General features: G+C 41.1%; 1 protein-coding gene across 22 annotated transcripts in view; it reads right to left on the bottom strand.

Moving 5' to 3' along the window:
• The window catches only part of gramd1ba (GRAM domain containing 1Ba), a 65072-nt gene that overhangs the window by 30937 nt on the left and 6635 nt on the right, over window positions 1-27500 (bottom strand). For 3 of the 22 annotated variants that reach the window (XR_007138796.1, XR_007138795.1, XR_007138794.1), the window contains exons 1-3: window positions 20339-20730; window positions 9230-10039; window positions 6928-7005 (exon numbers count right to left, since the gene is read on the bottom strand). Coding sequence is in view for 16 of the 22 variants with exons in the window: in XM_047804802.1 (XP_047660758.1) it covers window positions 6928-7005; window positions 9230-9564 (413 nt within the window). In the remaining 6 variants the exon portion in view is untranslated. Of the gene's footprint in view, window positions 1-6927; window positions 7006-9229; window positions 10040-12542; window positions 12797-20334; window positions 20731-27500 lie in introns of those variants that run through there. The other 19 variants (XM_027158519.2, XM_047804801.1, XM_027158520.2 and 16 more) reach the window with 13 other exon arrangements.

The raw sequence follows: 27500 nt of genomic DNA on the forward strand, positions 1-27500 counted from the left end.
AAAGAAGACGACAGAGAGACATTGAGACATGAATAACAGAACGGTTGAAAGATATGTAAAGAGACGGGAAAAAGCCGATGGAGATACATACAGAGAGACAGACAGAATGTAATAAACAATAATACATAAACAGAGAGACAGACAGGGGTACAGAGAGACAGGGGTACAGAGAGACAGACAGGGGTACAGAGAGACAGACAGGGGTACAGAGAGACAGACAGGGGTACAGAGGGACAGACAGGGGTACAGAGGGACAGAAAGAGGTACAGAGAGACAGACAGGGGTACAGAGAGACAGACAGGGGTACAGAGAGACAGACAGGGGTAAAGAGAGACAGACAGGGGTACAGAAAGACAGGGGTACAGAGAGACAGACAGGGGTACAGAGAGACAGACAGGGGTACATAGAGACAGACAGGGGTAAAGAGAGACAGAGGTACAGAGAGACAGACAGGGGTACAGAGAGACAGACAGGGGTAAAGAGAGACAGAGGTACAGAAAGACAGACAGGAGTACAGAGAGACAGACAGGGGTACAGAGAGACAGACAGGGGTACATAGAGACAGACAGGGGTAAAGAGAGACAGAGGTACAGAGAGACAGACAGGGGTACAGAGAGACAGACAGGGGTAAAGAGAGACAGAGGTACAGAAAGACAGACAGGAGTACAGAGAGACAGACAGGGGTACAGAGAGACAGACAGGGGTAAAGAGAGACAGTAGTACAGAGAGACAGACAGGGGTACAGAGAGACAGAGAGACAGACAGGGTTACAGAGAGACAGAGGTACAGAGAGACAGACAGGGGTACAGAAAGACATGCAGGGGTACAGAAAGACATGCAGGGGTACAGAGAGACAGAGGAACAGAAAGACAGACAGGAGTACAGAGAGACAGACAGGGGTACAGAGAGACAGACAGGAGTACAGAGAGACAGACAGGGGTACAGAGAGACAGGGGTACAGAGAGACAGACAGGAGTACAGAGAGACAGGGGTACAGAGAGACAGAGGCAAACAGGGTAAGATAGACAGGCAGTGAGAAAGCAAAACCAAGAGAGAGAAACACACTGTAACACACTGAACCGGAGTAACACACTCCCTATAACAGGTTACTGGTGTATCATGCTGTAACACACTGTACTGATGTAACACACTGTACTGATGTAACACTCTGTACTGATGTATCACACTGTACTGATGTAACACACTGTACTGATGTAACACACTGTACTGATGTATCATTCTGTACTGATGTAACATGTAACACTCTGTACTGATGTAACACTCTGTACTGATGTAACACACTGTACTGATGTAACATGTAACACACTGTACTGATGTAACACACTGTACTGATGTAACACACTGTACTGATGTAACATGTAACACACTGTACTGATGTATCACACTGTACTGATGTATCACTCTGTACTGATGTAACACACTGTACTGATGTATCACACTGTACTGAAGTAACACACTGTACTGATGTATCACACTGTACTGATGTATCACTCTGTACTGATGTATCACACTGTACTGATGTAACACACTGTACTGATGTATCACTCTGTACTGATATATCACTCTGTACTGATGTAACACAATGTACTGATGTAACATGTAACACACTGTACTGATGTAACACTCTGTACTGATGTATCACTCTGTACTGATATATCACTCTGTACTGATGTATCACTCTGTACTGATGTAACACACTGCACTGATGTAACACACTGTACTGATGTAACACACTGTACTGATGTAACACACTGTACTGATGTAACATGTAACACACTGTACTGATGTAACATGTAACACACTGTACTGATGTAACATGTAACACACTGTACTGATGTAACACACTCTACTGATGTAACACACTGTACTGATGTATCACACTGTATCACACTGTACTGATGTAACACACTGTACTGATGTAACACACTGTACTGATGTAACACACTGTACTGATGTATCACACTGTACTGAAGTAACACACTGTACTGATGTATCACACTGTACTGATGTAACACACTGTACTGATGTAACATGTAACACACTGTACTGATGTAACACACTGTACTGATGTAACACACTGTACTGATGTAACATGTAACACACTGTACTGATGTAACATGTATCACACTGTACTGATGTAACATGTAACACACTGTACTGATGTAACATGTAACACACTGTACTGATGTAACATGTATCACACTGTACTGATGTAACATGTAACACACTGTACTGATGTAACATGTAACACACTGTACTGATGTATCACTCTGTACTGATGTAACACACTGTACTGATGTAACATGTAACACACTGTACTGATGTAACATGTATCACACTGTACTGATGTAACATGTAACACACTGTACTGATGTAACATGTAACACACTGTACTGATGTAACATGTAACACACTGTACTGATGTAACATGTAACACACTGTACTGATGTAACATGTATCACACTGTACTGATGTATCACTCTGTACTGATGTAACACACTGTACTGATGTAACATGTAACACACTGTACTGATGTAACATGTAACACACTGTACTGATGTAACATGTAACACACTGTACTGATGTAACATGTAACACACTGTACTGATGTATCACTCTGTACTGATGTAACACACTGTACTGATGTAACATGTAACACACTGTACTGATGTAACATGTATCACACTGTACTGATGTAACATGTAACACACTGTACTGATGTAACATGTAACACACTGTACTGATGTAACATGTAACACACTGTACTGATGTAACATGTAACACACTGTACTGATGTAACATGTAACACACTGTACTGATGTAACATGTATCACACTGTACTGATGTAACACACTGCACTGATGTAACACACTGTACTGATGTAACACACTGTACTGATGTAACACACTGTACTGATGTAACATGTAACACACTGTACTGATGTAACATGTAACACACTGTACTGATGTAACACACTCTACTGATGTAACACACTGTACTGATGTATCACACTGTATCACACTGTACTGATGTAACACACTGTACTGATGTAACACACTGTACTGATGTAACACACTGTACTGATGTATCACACTGTACTGAAGTAACACACTGTACTGATGTATCACACTGTACTGATGTAACACACTGTACTGATGTAACATGTAACACACTGTACTGATGTAACACACTGTACTGATGTAACACACTGTACTGATGTAACATGTAACACACTGTACTGATGTATCACTCTGTACTGATGTAACACACTGTACTGATGTAACATGTAACACACTGTACTGATGTAACATGTATCACACTGTACTGATGTAACATGTAACACACTGTACTGATGTAACATGTAACACACTGTACTGATGTAACATGTAACACACTGTACTGATGTAACATGTAACACACTGTACTGATGTAACATGTATCACACTGTACTGATGTAACACACTGTACTGATGTAACACACTGTACTGATGTAACATGTAACACACTGTACTGATGTATCACACTGTACTGATGTAACACACTGTACTGATGTATCACTCTGTACTGATGTATCACACTGTATCACACTGTACTGATGTAACACACTGTACTGATGTAACACACTGTACTGATGTATCACTCTGTACTGATGTAACACACTGTACTGATGTAACACACTGTACTGATGTATCACACTGTATCACACTGTACTGATGTAACACTCTGTACTGATGTAACACACTGTACTGATGTAACACACTGTACTGATGTAACACTCTGTACTGATGTAACACACTGTACTGATGTAACACACTGTACTGATGTAACACACTGTACTGATGTAACATGTAACACACTGTACTGATGTATCACTCTGTACTGATGTAACACACTGTACTGATGTAACACACTGTACTGATGTATCACACTGTATCACACTGTACTGATGTAACACACTGTACTGATGTAACACACTGTACTGATGTAACACACTGTACTGATGTAACATGTAACACACTGTACTGATGTAACATGTAACACACTGTACTGATGTAACATGTAACACACTGTACTGATGTAACACACTGTACTGATGTAACATGTAACACACTGTACTGATGTAACATGTAACACACTGTACTGATGTAACACACTGTACTGATGTAACACTCTGTACTGATGTAACACACTGTACTGATGTAACACACTGTACTGATGTAACATGTAACACACTGTACTGAAGTAACACACTGTACTGAAGTAACACACTGTACTGATGTAACACACTGTACTGATGTAACACACTGTACTCACACACCTTTAATAAAGCTTGTATGTCTCAGTGCAACCTGTGAACACACACACAGTTATAAAATACTGTCGGTGAGTGTGTGTAGATGATTGTGTAGAGTGTGTAGATAAGTTTGTAGATGAGTGTGTAGATTATTGTGTAGAGGAGTGTGTAGATAAGTGTGTAGATGAGTGTGTAGATGATTGTGTAGAGTGTGTAGATAAGTGTGTAGATTGTGTAGATGAGTGTGTAGATTGTGTAGATGAGTGTGTAGATTATTGTGTAGATGAGTGTGTAGATTATTGTGTAGAGGAGTGTGTAGATAAGTGTGTAGATTAGTGTATAGATTGTGTAGATTATTGTGTAGAGGAGTGTGTAGATGAGTGTGTAGATGAGTGTGTAGAGGAGTGTGTAGATGAGTGTGTAGATTATTGTGTAGATGAGTGTGCAGAGGAGTGTGTAGATTATTGTGTAGATTATTGTGTAGATAAGTGTGTAGATGAGTGTGTAGATGAGTGTGTAGATGAGTGTGTAGAGGAGTGTGTAGATTAGTGTGTAGAGGAGTGTGTAGATTGGTGTTTTATCAGTGTATAGATGATTGTGTAGATAAGTGTGTAGATGAGTGTGTAGATGAGTGTGTAGATAAGTGTGTAGATTATTGTGTAGATGATGTGTAGAGGAGTGTGTAGATAAGTGTGTAGATGAGTGTGTAGATGAGTGTGTAGATTAGTGTGTAGAGGAGTGTGTAGATGATTGTGTAGATTGGTGTTTTATCAGTGTATAGATGATTGTGTAGATAAGTGTGTAGATGAGTGTGTAGATAAGTGTGTAGATTATTGTGTAGATGATGTGTAGAGGAGTGTGTAGATTAGTGTGTATATTAGTGTGTTTGATTAGTGTGTAGATTATTGTATAGATGATGTGTAGATTAGTGTGTAGATAAGTGTGTAGATGAGTGTGTAGATGAGTGTGTAGATGAGTGTGTAGATTATTGTATAGATGATTGTGTAGGTGAGTGTGTAGATAAGTGTGTAGATGAGTGTGTAGATTATTGTGTAGATTAGTGTGTAGATTATTGTGTAGATGAGTGTGTAGATTATTGTGTAGATTATTGTGTAGATGAGTGTGTAGATTATTGTGTAGATGAGTGTGTAGATTATTGTGTAGGTGAGTGTGTAGATAAGTGTGTAGATGAGTGTGTAGATTATTGTGTAGATGAGTGTGTAGATTATTGTATAGATGATTGTGTAGGTGAGTGTGTAGATAAGTGTGTAGATGAGTGTGTAGATTATTGTGTAGATTAGTGTGTAGATTATTGTGTAGATGAGTGTGTAGATTATTGTGTAGATTATTGTGTAGATGAGTGTGTAGATTATTGTGTAGATGAGTGTGTAGATTATTGTGTAGATGAGTGTGTAGATTATTGTGTAGATGAGTGTGTAGATTATTGTGTAGATGAGTGTGTAGATTATTGTGTAGATGAGTGTGTAGATTATTGTATAGATGATTGTGTAGGTGAGTGTGTGATTATTGTGTAGATTAGTGTGTAGATTATTGTGTAGATGAGTGTGTAGATTATTGTGTAGATGAGTGTGTAGATTATTGTGTAGATGAGTGTGTAGATTATTGTGTAGATTAGTGTGTAGATTATTGTGTAGATTAGTGTGTAGATTATTGTGTAGATTATTGTGTAGATGAGTGTGTAAAGGATGTAAAGTTTAAAATCTACTGAAGTGTGCAGGAGTGTTTGATGTATTAGTGCCATCTAATGGACATTTCTTACAACACACACACACACACACACACACACACACACACACACACACACACACACACACACACACACACGTGTTCTCCACACATATACACAACAGTACTATTATAATATATAAATAAATGATAATAGTATAAATGAGTGATGCCTCCTGCTGCTGTGTGCTGGGCGTGGTCAATATTTCAGGTCTATAATCTGATTGGACGAGCAGCGTCTCATGAGGGTCGATATTTTGCAGAACTGCACTGATTCGTTTCACCGGCTTTAACACTCGCTAAAGAAAAGTCCCATTCAAGCAAGAGTTCATTACAATGAAATGCTCTCAGCTGTGGCTATTGTGGGAACCAGAGTCAGTGTCAGCACTCTCGCTTAGGAGAGACGGATTAAATGTTACACTGAATAAAGAAGAAGGAGAAGTGGAAGAAGAAGAGAAAGAAAAGGATGAAGAGGATGAAGAGGAAGAAGAAAACAATCTGAGCTATTTTCTGTTCCTAAATTAGGGTTTTGGGACTTTTAACAGTTTAATAGATGCTAGGACTTGGCGATGTTATTGCCAGCACTGGACACACACACACACACACACACACACACACACACACACACACACACACACACACACACCTGTCTGTGCCATACAGAGGGAGATGCTGAAGCTGTCTGAGTTCTTTATTTAGTGTCCTGACTGACTCCTGAATTTCCTCCTAAACACACTTTAGAACATCAAATCATCATAAGCAAAAAGAAATCACATCTTATCACACACACACACACACACACACACACACACACACACACACACACACACACACACACACACACACACACACAGAACAGTAAGTACCTGTCTTCCCGGGCGTTAGGACTCAGGTAGCGTGTAGTATCGTCCTCATGGCTGCTGTGTAAGCTGCTCTGCTGGCTGCTGCAACACACATACACACACACACACACACACACACACACACACACTCAATCAGCACCGAATCCTCTTTCACGTGTGACATGGGTGTTGACGCCGGTGTCATATGTTCCCTCACTACTTCCCTCTAACACTCCATGAGCACTGAAATGGTGAAGTGTAGCACTAGTTCACACCCACGTTTAAACATCTGCCTTTATTTGTCGTTTACTGATACGCGTCATCTCACGTGTCACTGCGCCAGGCGGAGGACGGATAACGTGCGGCGCGGCACCGCCGGGGAGAAAATGACAACTCTAGATTTTCTAATGTTGAATACAAAGTAAAATACCAAGGAAAAATATAATAAATAAATAATTATTATAATTAATAAATAATAAATATATATATATATAGCCTGTATTTATAAGGTTAGCAAAAAATGCTAATATTAACCCTCACTACTATGATGATTTTAGGTAGAAAGGATGAGAGTCCAGAATGATATGTAAATAAATCCCACACAAAGATGAAAGTTCCCACAATCCCCTAGTATGACACAAAGGAAAACAAACATCCACCAACAGGAAGCAGAATTTCCCTAAATCACATGAAGACTGTATTAAAGGGAAGTTAACACCAACACCGAGGCACCGGTTCATCCACCGAGAAACAGTAAAAGCTGATTTACAGCCACCGGCGTCACCACTGCAATCTCACCCAACGATTCAATTCATTTATCCCCTCAAGCCAACTGGAGCTCAAACCCCCAGCGTTGACGTAAATCATATCGGCTATATAACGGGTTTCCGTGAGGTCACGGCACCACTGAGGACTTCTGAGGCTTCGTGTTTTGTTTTGAAAACCCGAAGCCCGTCGGAGGTGAAGGTGGTGTGATGAATATTTGATGATGTTCCAGATGCCGAATTCGCTCTGTGCTATGAACGTCACCGTGAAACAAACAGCCGGCGGGTTATACGAGTTCTACATGGCCACGGTACCGCGGCTGAGGTCAGACCTGGAGAACAGGAACCATATGGTTATGGATTACATACTGAATCATCTATCATATATCATGTGCCAGTAATCTGTTCTATTATAGACCAATATATACACAACCTGCAAACAGATCTATTAATAGGGGGTCCAGGAAACTAAAACTAAGGGCCTTTTTACACCCGGTCACTTCGTGTGTCGTCTCTGATCCGATAGCTATCTGATTTGTTAAAACCGTTCCATTTACATCAGGCCACATAAACGTGTCTCGGCGAATCGGATATCGATCCGATCTTCCTGCTCCCGCCCAAAATGCTAATATATTTTACCTCATTTCCGGGGTAATTGAAACGGAACACGCTTTGGTGTATGCGGTTTTCACAATGCAATCAAAAAGAAGGCGCGACCCCTGCGAGTGTCGTACTTCCGTTTGGGAGAAGTTTAGCGCTGATGTATGTGGCTTGAACAACCACATTCATTTACACCTGTCCAGTTTCATCTGAAATACGTCCCAGACCACCTCCTGAAGGGGTTTGTGCCATCGGATTTATATCCGTCTTGAAAACGTTTCGGAGGGCATTTAGACCTGGTGTTTTTACCGTCGGATAGCTATCGGATCACAGAAAACGTGTGAAGTGACCAGGTGTAAAAAGCACCTAAAACACTTTGTTTTCCAACAAACCCTTAAAGAACCTGACAAGTACTGAGACAGTTTGTACCACCACACCAACATATCCAGTTTGTACCATTAATACATAGACTTTTACAAGGAAAGGGTTCTTGAAGGGTTCATTAAGAGTTTGTTGGGGAAATAAGTTCATAGCTTCCAAATAAAGGTTCCACTTGGAACCCTTTCTAAAATTGAAACACTTGGTTGCAGGTTTTTAGATTGAATCTTGAAGGGTTCCCGTAGACAAACAAGTGAAATGTGTGTGTTTTTCTGGAGCTGTGGCAAACTTGCACTGCGAGATCAGTAGGATTAGTTGAAGTAAATACATTGTAGGTCTGACACAGCATTCCTTGCATATGGTGTACTTTAATTGCTAAAACGTACTATGTGGAATCCTCCAACAGGAAAAGTTTGAAGTCCAACCATCTATCAAACCCTTAAGGAATGCTTCAAGTACCCCTGAGAGTTTAGCAACTGTATCACGTGTCCACATACATGAACAGGAGGCTAACAGAGTGGACTCAACATGGGTTGTGGGGCAGAACAGAGGAATGAGGTGCATGGTGTCCCGGTCATACAGACCTGCTCTCACTGCTTTGCTCCTTCTTGTCACCTCCTCTGAGCCATTTTTTTAGAAGGGAGCGTCTTCGGCACGGCGAGGCACTCGGAGTAGACGAGCCCGAGCCGAGCGCATCCTCATCGCTTGACGGTGTAATCTCAATGGAAGGAAGCTGCAGGTATTCTTTAGAGCACTCTGCTGGCTCGCACTGCACATGCTTCATACGGCGCATCTTAAACCGCTTGCGCCGCAGGGACGGACTCGAGGAGGTAGAAATGTCTCCCCTGCCAGATCCATCCTGATCCACGTCACAAGGAGCCTGCACTTGCAGTGCCGGGAGTTGCAGAGTTTCACTCATGCTTGTGCTTTTTTTTTCTTTCTTCAAGTGTGCATTACTACAGCGTCAAAGGCATTGGGCTCAAAGGTTTGTACTTTTATTATGTATTAATGGAAGCTCTGGGATTAACTAGAATGTGCAAGCCAACATTAGAGGGATCTGGAGGTCTGTTTAGGGTACAGCGCTCCAGCAGGAACTTACGGTAACATCGATCCCGATGATCCGTCGGATAGAAATACCGGTCAGAACATCCACGCTATGACTGTTGAATCAGAAAACAAATTCTTTCTAGAAGGCACGTTGATGCGCCTCGGAAGACGTGTTGCACAACGCTGCATTTGGATACCGTGAATTTTAATACCGTAGCATCTCGATGGAGCAGCATTTCAACCTTGACTTTGAAGATTCTCAATCGTCCTCAAGCTTGCTAGCGTTCAGAAGCGGCTCGTTTGGACTCGTTGCTTTTCGCTGTCTCTAACGGATTTCCATAGTCACCCTAAAGATCAGAAGGAGGTCAAAAGGGTGTTGCGAGGTATGACACAGACAACACACAGGTAAGACAAGAAACCAAAAAAAGGTTAGACTCAAAATTTGGCTGAAAACAACATACGTATTACAACAGCTTATTATCCACTGCTTTGGAGTCTTGGAAAGGTCAGTGCAGACATATCTGTACACATATGGTCAGATCTGTTGCCATTTGTAGGCCCAGAAAAGGTACATAGTAGAGGTCTTCACGGGTCCACTTAGATCCGAAAACCCGAGGTCCGACCCGAGACCCGAGCGGGTTCGGGTCTAAAAGTTCCACGTGTGCCTCGGACACGGGTCGGCTCTAATAATAGCGACGTCGGGTCACGGGTAATTTAAAATGAATGTGTTTTTACCGAACGGACCCGAGAAGACCCGAACTACTGTATCTCGTGTGTGTGCATCGACTCGAGTCCTTTTCCAACCTCTCCTCTGTTTGCCAAGACCGCTTGCGACATGTGGCTGGCGACGTGTGGCTGACGTTAAGCTAATTTTCGTTGAAACAGACCTGTCAATCAATTTTGAATCCATGCTGTAGCGGTTACTTTAGTGTAGAGTTACTCAACATTCGGGTCAAGTCGGGTTAAAAAAAATGGCCAACCCGTGGGACTCTAATTTTTTCGGGGTTTGTCTCGAGTCGGGTCTTTCTTAAAAAAAAAATAAATTATACAAGTCGGGCTCGGGTAAAAAGTGATTCGGGTCACTTCGGGTCAGGTACATTTCTTTAGACCCGAGAAGACATCTAGTACATAGTTACCGAGCGGTGCAAATAAGTCAACAGATTTAGTGTGGGTGAAAATTTACTAGAAAGGCAACCCAAAGGATTTTAACCGGATGTTAACATCCTGCTCCATTCCCTCACATTATACACACGCAGGTCAAATTAACATCCTGTTCCATAATAAACATAATCATGTGTCAAGCAACAAATGGAAATGAAAGTGTTGGCTGAACAACAGAATGACCGCAGGCACATATGGCCTGAGCAACATGACTCAGCTTATATCACACACTCCACTGCTTTTCCCCTGCAGGAGTTCTGGACCAGACATATATGGACCACGAGATCCAAAACCGATCCACGGCACAGGAGACGGATATGCCGTAATGCCTTTAACTTTTTTTATTTCACCACCGCTGGACTAAATGTCAGCCGTGTCCTGTCATATTCCAACACAACTCCATCCCAATGTGACCTTTTAATCCAAGCGTTTAGTGTTTAAAAAAAAAGTTCTGTCTGGCTCTGGCTGAAAACACAGCACTTTGTGGACCTTTACAGTATGTGTGCGAGACCTCCTATGGAAATGTGTGTAAGATGACAAGGATGAAAGAGGTCACACCATTATGTGTCTCACACACACACACACACACACACACACACACACTACAGTGAACCTTCAAATATACATTATAACTACATTCCACCATCAGTGTATATGTTTCCGGTGTTACCGCATTAGAGGATGTTTCATGCAGCGATCGACTCAAAAGTATCGGCACCCCTTTTGTAGGGGATGTGTTTTAAGGTGCTGGACTACCAATCGAACGTTTTTGAGTTCGATTCCCATGTCCACCAGGTTGCCACTACTGGGCCCCCGAGCAAGGCCCTTAACCCTCAGTTGTATAAAAAATTAGATAAAAATGTAAGTCGCTCTGGATAAGGGTGTCTGCTAAATGAGTTGATTATTTATTTATTTATTTTTGTAGTTAAGTTTTTCATGCTTTTAATTTGCCCCGTATGGTTTGTACAATTGCAGGATGGATTGTTTTTATATCCTTTAGCAGACTTGTGCGTACTGATATTCATCCATCCATCCATCCGTTTCTCATCAGATCTTCTGCTCCTTCTCTTTATGTGATGAATAACAATATGTACAGTGTCACATGTATGCCTCAGGGAAACAGGAAATAACCCAGAGAGAAAAATAAAACTATCAAAGACCGAAATCTTCGTATAAAACTTTTTCCCCTGAAGCCGAGAGCAAAAATAACAAGCTGGGATCGATGCTTTTTAATGATATATAGTATATATAAATATATAAGGAAGCATGAAGTAATGGGGCAGATTATGTGCAGGTGAGGTTTAGACTTGACCATTTTATAAGGGATTTATTTATTCATTATTATGTATTTAAATACATGTTATGTTACATAGAATTTGTTTATTTATTTATTTTTAACAATAGCAGGTTTTGTTTTGATTTGTATATTTTGCCACTAAACAAACTGGATGTACAATAAAGTCTGTAATAGTGTGTAATAAAGGTTACTGAAATAAAGCCTGTTAAAGACCCTAATAACTGAAATGAAGTGTTCTCTCTATTCATTCTGATAATAATTTAATTCTAGTCTAATTACAAAAGTCTTATGCAACACAATGAGAACTTTCCTGCACATTTTCTAGCACAAAATCGCGTGAGTTCGTGTGAAGTTTATGTTAAAATATCACTGATTTTGATCATAAAACTCACCAAGTTGCTGTAAATAAAGTTGAATCCGATTGCAGCTCGATCACGTGATGAACCGACACCTAAACCGATACCGCTAATTGTTTATCACCGGCTCGGATCCCTTTCTGTTCCTCTTCCCTTTCCTCGGACGAGTCCATTGCAGATGGATTTCAAGGGGAGTCGCGGAGAAAGTCCACCACAAATGTGCTTTATATCAACTTTTTAGACGTACACTCAACGTCAATACGGTTTAAGAACGTGTTATATTTACATTTAAAAAATCTATTCTTTTTATATTCTGTACAATATTCGTAATATTTGATAAATTAAACGCGACCCTCCCCCCCCCGATATAATCCAGTTACGAAGCGCAGCTCAGCTCCACGTTGAGCTCTAATCACTACTTCACTAAAAGCCCAACAATTCGATCTGATATATTAAATTAAATTTAATAAACATCGATATTCAACAAATCATTCAGAAAGGAAGCAGAAGCATGTGCAATAGCAGAAGTTAATTACTGTTTACGTTATAAAGAGTCTGTTTAGCCTTTTAATATATTTATATAGTATTTACTGACTATGTAGTTACTGTATAATACATTTGTGTACATTGAGTTCATCATAATTTTTTATATTGTCTTCAACTGGAAATGAAAAAAAAAGAATAAATAAATAAATAAATAAATAAATAAATAAATAAATAAATAAATAAATAAATAGCCCGTTAAAAAGAATGTGTTAATAAATAAGAATAAAGAATGTATAATAAATGTGTTATATAATTTTATATTTATTATTATTATTATTATTATTATTATTATTATTATTAATAATAATAATAATAATAATAATAATATTGTTGTTGTTGTTGTTGTTGTTGTTGCTGTTGCTGTTGTTACTATAATAATAATAACAATAATAATAACAATTATTATTGTTATTATTATTGTTATTATTATTATTATTATTATTATTATTATTATTATTATTAGAGTTAAATACCAACAATGCTGTTTGACTCTTATGTCACATATTTATAAGTACTGAAATAATTAATGATCGCATTTCATTACTAGTTGATGAGTCATTCATTATTATGCTATAAAATAATGACCAAACATTCAATTAAAAAAATTGACATACTTTACTGGATATGCATCAATTCCACAGAACTAATACGATCCCGTTTGGGGTCATTCACCAGAATTATTTGCTAGTCTATGCTTTTTAGATTTCCTGACATTTCCAATTTATTTCTGCTGCACCAGCGCTTCTATCTCCTTTCACACACACATACATTGTAGTCCATTTCCCCTGCAAGGCATCTGCTAGCTCTCTTGTCAACTCTTTTTACTCGGACTGCTTATATAACGGCCTTACATAAACCCATACACACTCTGGTTGGATCTGCATGTGGGTGGAACTCTGAGTGTGATACTTAGCATTGTGAAAAGAAAAAAAGGTGGGGGAGGGGCAGAAAAAGTTCAGCTGATTAAAAAAATTCATGTGGATTTATGTAATAACACTTTAAACAAGTGATATAATGGTGACAAGAAATTTATACTGTAACTGCGGTAACTCAGGGTAGAACATTTAATGGGAAAAAACAATGGGCTTGGAACAGAGCCTTGTGGAACAGAAGGTCCCTAAAAACTAAGCTAAAAACCCTTAAATTTACTCCAAGGGTTAAGGGTTCCCCAGACAGACAAGCAAACAACTCTTAAGGAACCATCAATAGTTTTTTAAGGGTTCTATGGAAATTTAAGGGTTCTTAGGTTCCTCAAAGGCTTTGTGTTAAAACCTTTTCTGATATAGTTTGGCATATAATGGCATATATCTTTAGATAGACACCTATGCCCCTTTTCCACCGAGGCAGTTCGAGTGCTGGTTCGGAGCCAAAGCCTAATTTAGAACCAGTTCTTTCTGTTTACCGCCAAAGCACCAGCTCCGAACCAGGAAAAGTGGTTCTTAAGTAGCACCAAAACGTTGCTGGTCTAGACTTAAGAACTGCTTGTGTCAGGAGCTGAGGGTGGGGCTACTGTTAGCGCATTTGATAATATATAATATATCATATAGTATCATATAATATATAATATAATAACATAGTATACTAAAGTTTAATACATTTTTACTTTACGATATGATACATTATCAGCACACATGATAGTAGGTAGCTACATGCTAAGGCTAAAATTTTTTCTGTGTTAACGATAAAATAACTTTATGTACTTTATCGATTACAACCTCCGTTTATACAGATTACACGGAGCCGCACGTACACGTTTTATTCGCCGCGTTTGGATGCCGATGTAGGTTCACAAAGTCATGAGCATTAACAGTAAAGCAACATCCGCCATTGTTGTTGTGTTTGTCGCTGCTGTGCTAACGTTGCTGGGACACGTGACACATATACAGTGACATCACACTCTGCGCCGGTTCTTAGAAGGTTCGCCAGTGGAACCGACTTTGAACCAGCACTAGCGCTAGCTCTGAACCAGCACCCGGTTCTTTCCGGTGGAAAAGAGGCACTAAAGATCACTTAAGAATCCTATAAAATGGTTATTTAATGGTTCATTGGGATTGGATAAAAAAAAAAGGTTCTTGCTTCTCAATATAGTAATCTTTCTATACGTTCTAATAGGGTTCTACTCGAAACCTTTGAGTTCCTCAAGTGAACAACTAAAAGACTTTGAAGGATTCCTTGGAGTGGAATTCTGAACAAATCTTTTATGGGTATCAGAAATGGACAACCAATGAACCCTGAAAGCTTGTCCTAATAAACTCGTATAAACAGTGGTCTTTGGAGGTTCCTTTGGTATTCTATTAGTAGTTAATGGTTCATATCATCCCCAAAGCATCTCACTGTACAGTACATATCCATTTCAGATCGGGGTCTTTAAAAAAAATTTCTCTCAAGAACCCTTAAGGAATCGTTGGAGAATCTTCGTAATCTATCTGAAGAACAAAAGTTTTTTAGTTTTTTTGTGGTGAAACTAATTCAGAGTGTTTACCTTTGTTTACCTTTAAGGAAGCTAAAAGCACTAAGTATCCAAAGAACCATCGAAGGACTTTTTTATAAGGGTTCCTCAAATGTTCCTCATGGGTTCTTTGGATGGATACATGTTCTTATCCTCATAAAAACTTACATTTAACCATTTTCTAATTACTGTACGCTATTTTGTAGGATTCTTCATTACATGTTTAAAGGATCGACTGTTAAAACCATCATAGGTTCAAAATGTAATCTTTTTATCCAAGTGAGTACCAAAAAAAAAATAATACTTGTTCTGTTTTTAGTTAAATTGTGTCATCACAGCCAAAGAAGAAAAAAAAACTCTTTTTCAAACCTCTTATTTTAGAGTACAATTTTAGAAAGATTTCAACAAATTGGCAGTGTGAAAAGGAATCCCATCTGTTGGAGTACTGAGAACTGTAATCTGGTCAGTGTGAAGGCTTCAGGCTGATTCACAGCAACACTACAACCATCTGTGAGATGGACAATATATTTATTCCCAGTGACCCACTGGCTTCATTTCTCTAATTCTCTAACAATGGCAAATTTAATTATTTAAAGAATGACATCGTTCATTGAAATATTATGGAACGTCCATAAGAAGTTACTTCCGCTTATCCAAACTTCTCGGGTCACGGGGAGCCTGTGCCTATCTCAGGCGTCATCGGGCATCAAGGCAGGATACACCCTGGACGGAGTGCCAACCCATCACAGGGCACACACACACTCTCTCATTCACTCACACACACACACTCATACACTACAGACAATTTTCCAGAGATGCCAATCAACCTACCATGCATGTCTTTGGACCGGGGGAGGAAACCGGAGTACCCGGAGGAAACCCCCGAGGCACGGGGAGAACATGCAAACTCCACACACACAAGGCGGAGGCGGGAATCGAACCCCCGACCCTGGAGGTGTGAGGCGAACGTGCTAACCACTAAGCCACCGTGCCCCCCCGATACACTTCATTATTTATTAAAAAACAAACATCTATTTCTGAGACCTGCTCACGATCGTATGTTCCGCCGTAACGTCGACCTCACAACAGCTGAGATGTTTTGTGCCATAAACAATGCAGCAGTTCTGGGACTTTGGGTCCCATGGAGCAGCATGTATTAAGCTTGGAGTAAGCATTTTTTATGCAGCGTTAACATTAATGGAGTCCACAGAGCCATTAAACGAGGGAAGAGATTCTAACCGGATGAAGACGAAATCGTATTACTGTACCGATGAACAAAAACGATGGACATGTTCATGAATCGTGGATTTGTTTTTGATGTAGCATGCTGCAAATTTCCCATCTGGCACATGTTCTCGGCTGAAATCGGCTCGGAGAATCAAATCACGTCGAATCAAATCGAATCACTAGAACCGGATCGCTTTCATTCGTAACAGCCTTCCACACTGCCGCTTATCGCTCCTTCAGGTCCAACACCGTTACGGGAAAACAACTCCTGTTCTCATTGCTACGAGTTATTTAATAACTCCTGCTCCTTATTTAGCTTGACTCAAGAGCAATATTGCTGATTAATACATGCACTGTAAATATACGAAAATATCGAATAAACAATTAGTCCAGATTAAAATATATTGACGTTCTAGCTCTTAAAGCCGGACGACGAAGTAAAATAGCTTCAAAATCAAGGATGCTGAAAATCCTTTGAGATTTTGGAGATGAATAAATAAAGAAATCATGCATGTACCGTATGAGAGGATGCCTGACAACCTCTAATGAACAATGTGCATCGTTTCGGAAATCCCCGTCGGCGCGTGTTATGTCAGCGACGATGACAAGCTTGTAAGAAAAGCTTGTCATTCTTTCAATTGCAGTCTTTTCAGCTTTGATTCATTTATCGTGCGTTCACAATAGCACTGACAGGATGTGACAAAAGAGCGGGAAGTTATTCGGGAAGAGCGAGAATCTGAAGCCCCGCCCACAATCCCAACAGCACCTCATGCCTTTAATAGCAGCTACATGGTGTTAGTACAGTACAAGGTGCTAAGTACCTGTGAATACTAGATGAATATAAAGGTCATGTGAAGCTGAAGTACAGTTAGAGCTGCTGCTACAGTATCGATGATTAATCAATCACCCTCTGACCAATCAGAATCAAGAATACATCAGTGATGTTGTCACATCGATCCGAGCAGCACGAAAGATCGCGTCCGTTTTGTAAGGCCTTCCTGTTGCCCATGCAAACCTTACGGTATTTGTTCCTTTATATATCTTCGCATTCTCGTGTCCTTACTTCCTGTCTATAAGCTTCCACTTACTTGCATCGATATCAACTGGCACGGCAAATCGAAGCACCGTATCCGTAGAGACCATTTAACTTGATCTATTTAACCCAAAAGAAGATACTAGAGCAATAATGAGGTCTCTCTAAAGAGGGATAATAAGACTAAAGAAAGGCGATTCATTAAAAACTGGGTCAAAGATAATAAAGTTATCACAGAGAAAATGTCCCGTATGCCGATGACACCAGTCGACGCATATCTGTACCTTATTCCATATAACACGTATTTTAAAATGTTTTTGTTTTTAGATCACCTAAATATTTTTCCAGCATATTTGAAATCACTCGTGCGTGAAGAATCGGTGAACAACACGGACAGGAACGTGAGAACACGGGACTCCTACAGGCAATTACACACACTGAAAATCGCTCTCTGTGTGAGACCAATTAATGTGTGAGATAAAGAGCGGCGCGAGATCAGCATCGCATCGTACGGCAGATGGAGAACCGTCATTAAAGCTCTTTTGGGGATTCGCATGCGGCTACAGAGTCTTATGGCGTTATTTTAATTTACAACTAATGTGTATAGGTGCAAACCTCATAGCACAACATCGACATATACCAGTGATGCTGAATTCTTGATCCTGATTGGCCAGATTGGATTATTATGAATGTTCCTTTTCTATTCTAGTACGTTGTATAGTTTGGCAACTTGACCATGAAGTCATGAGTCTTCAGTGGACGCAATGAGTTTGGTGTATAAGTCGTGATTCAAGATGTCAAAACTTATGATCATCTCTTAAAGAAGCCAGGCAGGCCACACCCACCAGTGGTAACCCAACACAGTGTATCTACCCACTTTCTAGCACCTTCTGGTTCTCTGACCCAGTACATGTACAGCATTTAGCAGACACCCCTGCTTGGTGGACCTGGGATTCAAACCAATGACCTTCCGATCAGTATCGTATATACCATGTTTGTATATCTTTGTCTTTCACCTGTTGCTAGACACCTTGTTCCTGCTTCTTTCTGTTCTATGCTAATTCCCACCTTGTTTAGACCTTCCACCGTCCTGCATCTTTTTGATATGTGGGATCAAAGCAGAGAACCAGAAGAAAGGCCGCTGACCCACTGGTAGAACGTGTGAAACATCAGTAATCTGATCTCAGGATCAAACAAGGGAGCGTGGAGCTATGATGCAGCAATACCATGCACTGTGCAACCACACCACTCTGTTTAAAGAAAGCTGGTTCAAGCCTCGACTTCTTCACTCATTTTCTACCGCTTATCCGAACTTCTCGGGTCACGGGGAGCCTGTGCCTATCTCAGGCGTCATCGGGCATCGAGGCAGGATACACCCTGGACGGAGTGCCAACCCATCACAGGGCACACACACACTCTCATTCACACACACACACACACACTACGGACAATTTTCCAGAGATGCCAATCAACCTACCATGCATGTCTTTGGACCGGGGGAGGAAACCGGAGTACCCAGAGGAAACCCCCGAGGCACGGTTGAGAACATGCAAACTCCACACACACAAGGCGGAGGTGGGAATCGAAGCCCCAACCCTGGAGGTGTGAGGCAAACGTGCTACCCACTAAGCCACCGTGCCCCCCGCCTCGACTTCTTGTGTATGCAAAATGATCCCGTTTCTGAGTAACAGTCATTTTGTTGATCATTATGGTCCCAAGGGCATCATCATAGAGCAGGATTAATGCTGTGCTCAGGTTACTGCAAGTGCAGACTTTTGCATGTTCTTCCAGCGTCCATTAGGGCTTCCTGTGGTTTCTCTTGTTCCTCTGGTTTCCGCTCGCCTTTAAAAAACAGTCTCCAGCTTGTGAATGCCTGTGTGGTGCTATGCGAATGACTGATACCTCTCAGATCAGCTATAGCCTCCAACCAGTTCCTGAGACAGACCTGTCCCTCCCACCTCATCACTGTGTCCCTGGGATGGACATGTGTCGTGACTCCTACCATAACACACTGGCAATACGCACCGTCTTACAGCTAAAAGAAGTATTTGTCTTAGTTTTAAATATCACAGTAAATTTTCTAACTGTTTGTACTCCAAAGCAATGGATGAGCTGTTGTATCGAGTTTAAAAGCTTGGCCAAATATTACATTTACTCCATTAACCCAGATGTAGCCAGAACATGTTTGTTGTCTAGAATCTAATGCTAATGTAGCCAACAAGTAGAAGAAGTGTACAGCCTCCAATTTAACACGGGGTACTAATAAAAATGTTACAAAGCTTTTTGTGGAGTTCTTCGGAGTCTCGAACGAGTGCGAAAGGATGTAAAACTGACGTCCTTTCGCACGTTGTTTGGTGTCTCTGTGCACCACCGTCAGAGTCATTAGCTACTTGTTAGCAACATTAGCTTTGTAGCTCCAGCGCAAATCTAAACAAAGTCTATTTGGTGTTGTTGGGTTTCATTTCTGGTTGAATGATTCCTTTAGTATTGATTTTTAATGGCATACTCTTTATGTTACAAAACACACACACACACACACACACACACACACACACACAAAGCATGAACTTTACCAACATCGTCCTTGATGTGTGAATCAGCATCCGCGATAACGTCGTCGTTCCTGTTTTAATTACAACAATCACCTTCGTCTCGTCCGTTACCTCTGTGCCGAGACTTGCTCCCTCCATACAGTCATGTGGATGCGCTCTCTCTCTCTCTCTCTCTCTCTCTCTCTCTCTCGCGCGCGCGCTCTATCTCTTTCTCTAAGTCCCGCCGTATTTCTCTGTCCGTCCCGCTGGGTACCTGTCCTCACGTTAACCAGTGATGGTGAGATCTGTGCTCACTCAGGATTAATGGGCATCTTCAGACTTGCATTTCCACCATCTCTTTCTTTTCCTCTCCTACACGGTCCTTTTCAGTCTCTCTTCCTCTGCTGCCTTCTCTTGCTCACACTCACATCATACATCTCTCTCTCTCTCTCTCTCTCTCTCTCTCTCTCTCTCTCTCTCTCTCTCTCTCTCTATCCCAGCCTCTCTTGTTGTCCTTTACCATATACCCCTCCCTACAGTCCCCCTCTCTCTCTCGCTCTCTCTCTCTCGCTCTCTCTTTTGCCCGCACTCACAATTTCCTTCAAGACTTTCCTTTCCCTCCTCTCCCCTACTCTCTCTTTCTCTGTCCCTGTTTTTCTTGCTGTGTCTTGCAATTTATCCTTTCCTGTCATTCACAGTTCCTCTATCTCTCTCTCTGTTGCTCTAATCCTCATACCTCCGGTTCCCCCTTATGTCATTTCTCAACATCTCGTCCTCTCCCTTCATCATTCTTGCGTTCTGTCTCACCTCTTCCCTCAACATCTTTTCCTCTCCCTTCATCATTCTTGCGTTCTGTCTCACCTCTTCCCTCAACATCTTTTCCTCTCCCTTCATCATTCTTGCATTCTGTCTCCCTCCATCCCTCTACCTCTCTTCCGCACCATCTCTCTTTCTCTCTCTTCGCTTGTTTTCCTGGCTATATCTGTCTCTCGGCACAGTGACTGTGCTCAAAAAAGAAAAAAACTCGAACTTGTCTTTCTTACATCGCTAAACAAATGTAGAGCCAAATATATCTCTGTGCCACGTTCGCTTCAAACCGGCTGACGAGTGCCTCCAAAAGTGTAATCCTTAGATCGGACATATGCTCCGGATTAAATCAGACATACGCTGGTGTTCATCTGGACACAATTCAAGCTGTCAGGCTGTTTGGGGCATCTTGGCTCTTTGGGTTGCAATGTGAAAGATTTGGCATTAACAGAGACAAATATTTGTAAAATCTTGGTCCTTTTCTATAGACAGATGGAGTAGAGGGGTGCCAATACATTTTCCTGAGAATCAAATAGATCTGTATGATCAGTAATTCTACTCCTACAAAGTGTGTAAAGGTTTATAAACACTCAGGGCAAAGAAATTCGATGCTCAAATTGTTTAAAATGACTTTATACACCATTTCTTCACAGGACCCCAAAGCTGAAGAGGGCCAAAACTTTTAACTACATTCTTTATGTACTTTTCAAACCAATTTACATACCTTTCTGTACACTACAGTGGCTATAACACAGTCGCACGATTTTCTTTTATTACACCTGCAAGCAATGGGGGGGGTGAAAACTTTTGCACAGCAGGAACCGTAAGTCGTACATCTGTGATCCGTGCAGTTCCGTCGAACGTACATGAGCCATTAGCATACCGAACTGCTGAGAATAATCCCACTCGAGGGGGAATAATAATAGCTATTAAACTGGTGGTGCTGTAGCGCAGCGGTATGAGGTTAGCGTTAGCCCTAAAGAGGTTTGCGTGGTGTGTTATTAAAGCGCAGTCACAGCCTGAGGGAACAAACTGTCTCTCTGTCTTTTAGTTTTATATTCCAGTATCTTATCCCTCAAGCTGGAAAAAATGTATGAGACAAGATGCGGAAATAAATTTCTTGGCATTTACAGTAAAAAGGCACAAACGATCTTCTTCTTATGTTAAAAAAACATCTGCTATAATAATAATAATAATAATAATAATAATAATAATAATAATAATAATAATAATAATAATAATAATGTATCATATTGGTCTGTCCATGTTTCTATAACAACAACAACAACCAAAAAAAGCTGCAAAAATACCACCTAATTAATTCAATAGCGGGGGTGGCTTAGTGGTTAGCCCGTTCGCCTCACACCTCCAGGGTCGGGGGTTCGATTCCCACCTCCGCCTTGTGTGTGTGGAGTTTGTATGTTCTCCCCGTGCCTCGGGGGTTTCCTCCGGGTACTCCGGTTTCCTCCCCCGGTCCAAAGACATGCATGGTAGGTTGATTGGCATCTCTGGAAAATTGTCCGTAGTGTGTGAGTGAATGAGAGTGAACGAGAGTGTGTGTGAGCTCTGTGATGGGTTGGCACTCCGTCCAGGGTGTATCCTGCCTCGATGCCCGATGACGCCTGAGATAGGCACAGGCTCCCCGTGAACCGAGGTAGTTCGGATAAGCGGTAGAAGATGAATGAATGAATGATTCAATAGCTAATAAATTCGATACCGTATCTTATATTAAGCAGATTATATTTAGCAAAATATGTGAAAGTTAAAATCTAGCCGGGGAAAACGTCACGCAAACACGTACTGTATGCGGCAAAACGTATTATTAAGAATTTTAATAATCATTAAGAGATTAACGCAGCCAAAGGCGTCAGCTGTAGACGTAAATTCCCGTTCGGACAAGAAGCTTAAGTCACACTGGAAAACTCACTCGCCTGTTATGACACGTTTCGTTCAAATAAATCTCACCATGCTTCAAAAACTTTGCTGCGACCTCCACCTCAATCCTGAGGTCCATATTTTACACATTTTATGACAGATTTGTACATCTTTAATAAAGCCCATTCACACCGAAGGATAGAAGGATAGAAAGATAGGTGTACACCAAATTACCGTTAATGATAAATAATTACTAATAATTCTATAATGCTGTGCTCTAACTGCTCCTGGGAGAATCACATGCTCATTCGCACATCCACCATGTTAGAACAGATGCCACCCCTGCCCTCGTGACAAGGGCAAAACCAATCTCATTTGCATGCTGAACGTGTTCACAGCCTGTGTGTGATAAAGCCCAAAGTGTGTTTTGAGAAGAATCTAGCATTCGCCGGGTACAGAACGGATACATGAACCCTATTGTACATTATCTTTCTGTATACATTTAGATAGATAGATAGATAGATAGATAGATAGATAGATAGATAGATAGATAGATAGATAGATAGATAGATAGATAGATAGATAGATAGATAGATAGATAGAAGAGAAAAACTTTCTTCACACATGCCAACTTTCAAGGTTGAAGGTCAGAGCACAGGGTCAGCAATGATACAGCACCACTGGAGCAAAGAGGGTTAAGGGCCTTACTTAAGGGCCCAACAGTGGCAGCTTGGCAGTGCTTTGGGTTTGAACCCTGACTCCGACCTGTCAGTTCCTCAGGTCAGTTAATTGCGTTCGAAATTCCACTAGACAATAAACTGTTGTAGAAATGACGTTATTTACATTTACATTGTTTCCTTACACAATGATAATGAGGTTCACTCTGACTCTGACTCTGGTTCCTCTCTAGGTTTCGTCCTCGTATCGTCTCAGGGTTTTTTTTTCCTCACCACCGTCACTGTCTCTGGCTTGATCATTAAGGATACATTTTGGAAATATTTAGTAACTTAATTTTAAACTTTATTTAAAATTTGGATTCTAGGGTGGCACGAAGGCTTAGCGGTTAGCACGTTCGCCTCACACCTCCAGGGTTGGGGGTTCAATTCCCGCCTCCGCTTTGTGTGTGTGGAGTTTGCATGCTCTCCCCGTGCCTCGGGGGTTTCCTCCGGGTACTCCAGTTTCCTCCCCAGGTCCAAAGACATGCATGGTAGGTTGATTGGCATCTCTGGAAAATTGTCCGTAGTGTGTGAGTGTGTGAGTGAATGAGAGTGTGTGTGTGCCCTGTGATGGGTTGGCACTCCGTCCAGGGTGAATCCTGCCTCGATGCCCGATGACACCTGAGATAGGCACAGGCTCCCCGTGACCCGAGAAGTTCGGATAAGCGGTAGAGAATGAATGAATGAATTTGGATTCTGTATCTATGCTCATGTGAAGGTGCTTTGAGACGATTTTAAGAATTGAAATCTTAAAAAAGAAACAATGCTGTAAATTACGTAAAGGTGTAAATAAGTATAAATATTTATATAGATAGAAATGAGTTATTACACAACAGTAGAACAAGTGATAGTCCTGCGATCGTTGAGCTCTAAGGATAAGGCGTCGGTCAAAGATGTAAATTCCCACGTGAACCAGACAGGTAGGAAAAACACTAGAAATTGTTGGTTAGGTTGTTCTATAAAATTTGGAAGTTTCACTAAAATAATTATTATTTTGATTTGTTATTTGTTAAAAGAAAAAAAACATTAGTGGATTAAATCTTTATGCCATACAGATGAATTGTAAAATTAAATTGTGGAGCATTGACATGCGACATGCCCATGAGGCTTGTCAGGATCTCTCCAAAGAGAACAAACAATTTTTTATTTTTATTTTTTTTTTGGAATTGAAACGATGTGCAAGAGCAGCGACGTAATCCGTTTCCTCCCTGCAGCAGCTAAATGTTTGTGATTCGGTTCACCCAGTTTTCACCGTCAGGCCCGGAGAGGCTGAGTGAGCTAAATTTAGCACCATAACTGCTGTTATGGGCAAAACACACACACACACACACACACACACACACACACACACACACACACACACACACACACACAGAAATACCAAAAGAGAAGTGACACTATAAAGCCTCCCCTGCTCCATCAGCCAAGCGAGACTCCTGCCAAAGTCTTCTACTGGGATTTGACATCAGTTCACACAAACGGCTGCTTCACTGATTAGTGGGAAAATTTCTCTAATTGGCCGTCGATTTCCCACCGGGGAAGAACGACGGCTCGTGGAAGTTTCAACAAGGAAAACGTCGGCTACTTCCCTTAGCGCGAATACGACAGCGGTGGATGTTCGAGGAAGTTCATTCACAAGATAAACTTCATCACATTGTCAAATCTGATACCGATTAAAACCCCTCGGTTCTTATATGTCGACTAGAATAATATCTTTACACCCGTCACTCATCCGTCCCGCGCACGTGGCTCGGCTAACGCTCGGCGAGAGGCCGTAAAGAGATCCCGGCTTTCACTAAAAATAAACAACGTACTGCACTTTATATATAAACCAAGAAATGCTACAGAATTTAAATAAATACACACTTGATAACTTCATGGCCTTCTATGGTGTCGTTTGGGGTTATTTTGTTCTAGCGTTTCTTTTAGTTTGTGATTTGATTTTTATTATTTTATCCTGAGCTACAAATGCAGTTTTATGCAAATTATTGTTACGATTTTGCCTTAATTAGTTATTTTATATATGATTTTATTATTAATTTTAGACATAATACATAATAATGTTTTATTTTTCTTTCATTTGATTTTACTAATTTAATTAAATTTAATTTAATTTTCCCTCCCTGGGAAAATTAATACATACACACACACACACAGACACACACACAGACACACACACACGCACACACACACAGACACACACACACACACACACACACACACACACATACACACACAGACACACACACAGACACACACACAGACAAACACACACAGACACACACAGACACACGCACACACACACACACACACACACAGACGCACGCACACACATACACACACGCACACACAGACACACGCACACACACACACACACAAACACACACACAGACACACACACACACACACACATGATTAAGACACATACACACACAGACACACACAGACACACACACACACACACACACACATGATTAACACACACACACACACACACACACAGTCACACACAGACACACACACACACACACACACACACACACACACACTCACTCACTCACTTACTCATCTTCTACCGCTTATCCGAACTTCTCGGGTCACGGGGAGCCTGTGCCTATTCCAGGCGTCATCGGGCATCAAGGCAGGATACACCCTGGACGGAGTGCCAACCCATCGCAGGGCACACACACACACACACGATTAAGACACACACACACAGACACACACAGACACACACACACACACACACACACACACACACACACACACACACACACACACACATGATTAAGACACACACACACACAAACACACACACACACACACACACACACACACACACACACACATGATTAAGACACACACACAGACATCCACAGACACACAGACACACAGACACACACACACTTCGCCCCTGCTTGTTATGAGTTGGCCACTGCAGAACAATCCCCCATGCACCTTCCTAACAGTAATTTTTTTAGACGTCTTTCTCAGTTTAGTTTAGTTTCTATAGTAACAGCTCATACACAGCGACACGTACGGCAGACGAGGGATTAAATCGTGTGTGTGATCGGTGACGTGATGGTGAAGTTTTCTGTAAGGAGATGTTTATTTATCGTCTATGTACGGAGTCTCCAGTGTGTGCTGTATCTAGCACTCATGTTCTGACTGAGGTCCAGATCGAGATTGTTCAGCTCGTCTCCTGCTGCTCTCTACCGCTGTCCTCGGACGCACAGAGTCTAGCTGACGTGATACCACAGCGTCCTGCATCCTGAGAAAAAACATCATGTCACATGACACTGTGTCTTTCTGCTTCCTGATCCAGCTCACGATTCTCCTCATGCTTCTCCTCTGAGATACGGAATTAGATCTGAGAAAAAAAAAGAACTCAGACGAGGTGAATAAAACCACATCGACACAGTTAGGGGTGATGATTACGGTTCCTCTAGAGGTTCCCAGAGCTTGAAAAGGGTGGGGCTATTTTAAATGGGTGTGGCTAGCTTCTAAATGGGTGGGGCTTGTTCCTGTTCTGTGAAACTAGCTCTAAATGTGGATGATTTTATGGGCTTGCAAACCCTCAAACCCTAATCCTAACCGTAACCACTCCCGTTTAAACATAACCACGCCCGTATATCTTTGGCCACACCCCTTTGTAGCTAGCTTTTCTGTCAGTTTTGCTTCATTACTCCCAGCTTGCAGCATTTTTAAAGACAGGCAGTAAACTGGAGCTACAACTTATAACAGCTATAAAAACTGGCAGTGAAAGTATTAAAAATGTAATCAAAAATAAATCTCATTGATAAAAGGCAT

The sequence above is a fragment of the Tachysurus fulvidraco genome, chromosome 20 (assembly GCF_022655615.1).
Source record: "Tachysurus fulvidraco isolate hzauxx_2018 chromosome 20, HZAU_PFXX_2.0, whole genome shotgun sequence".
Taxonomy (NCBI): domain Eukaryota; kingdom Metazoa; phylum Chordata; class Actinopteri; order Siluriformes; family Bagridae; genus Tachysurus; species Tachysurus fulvidraco.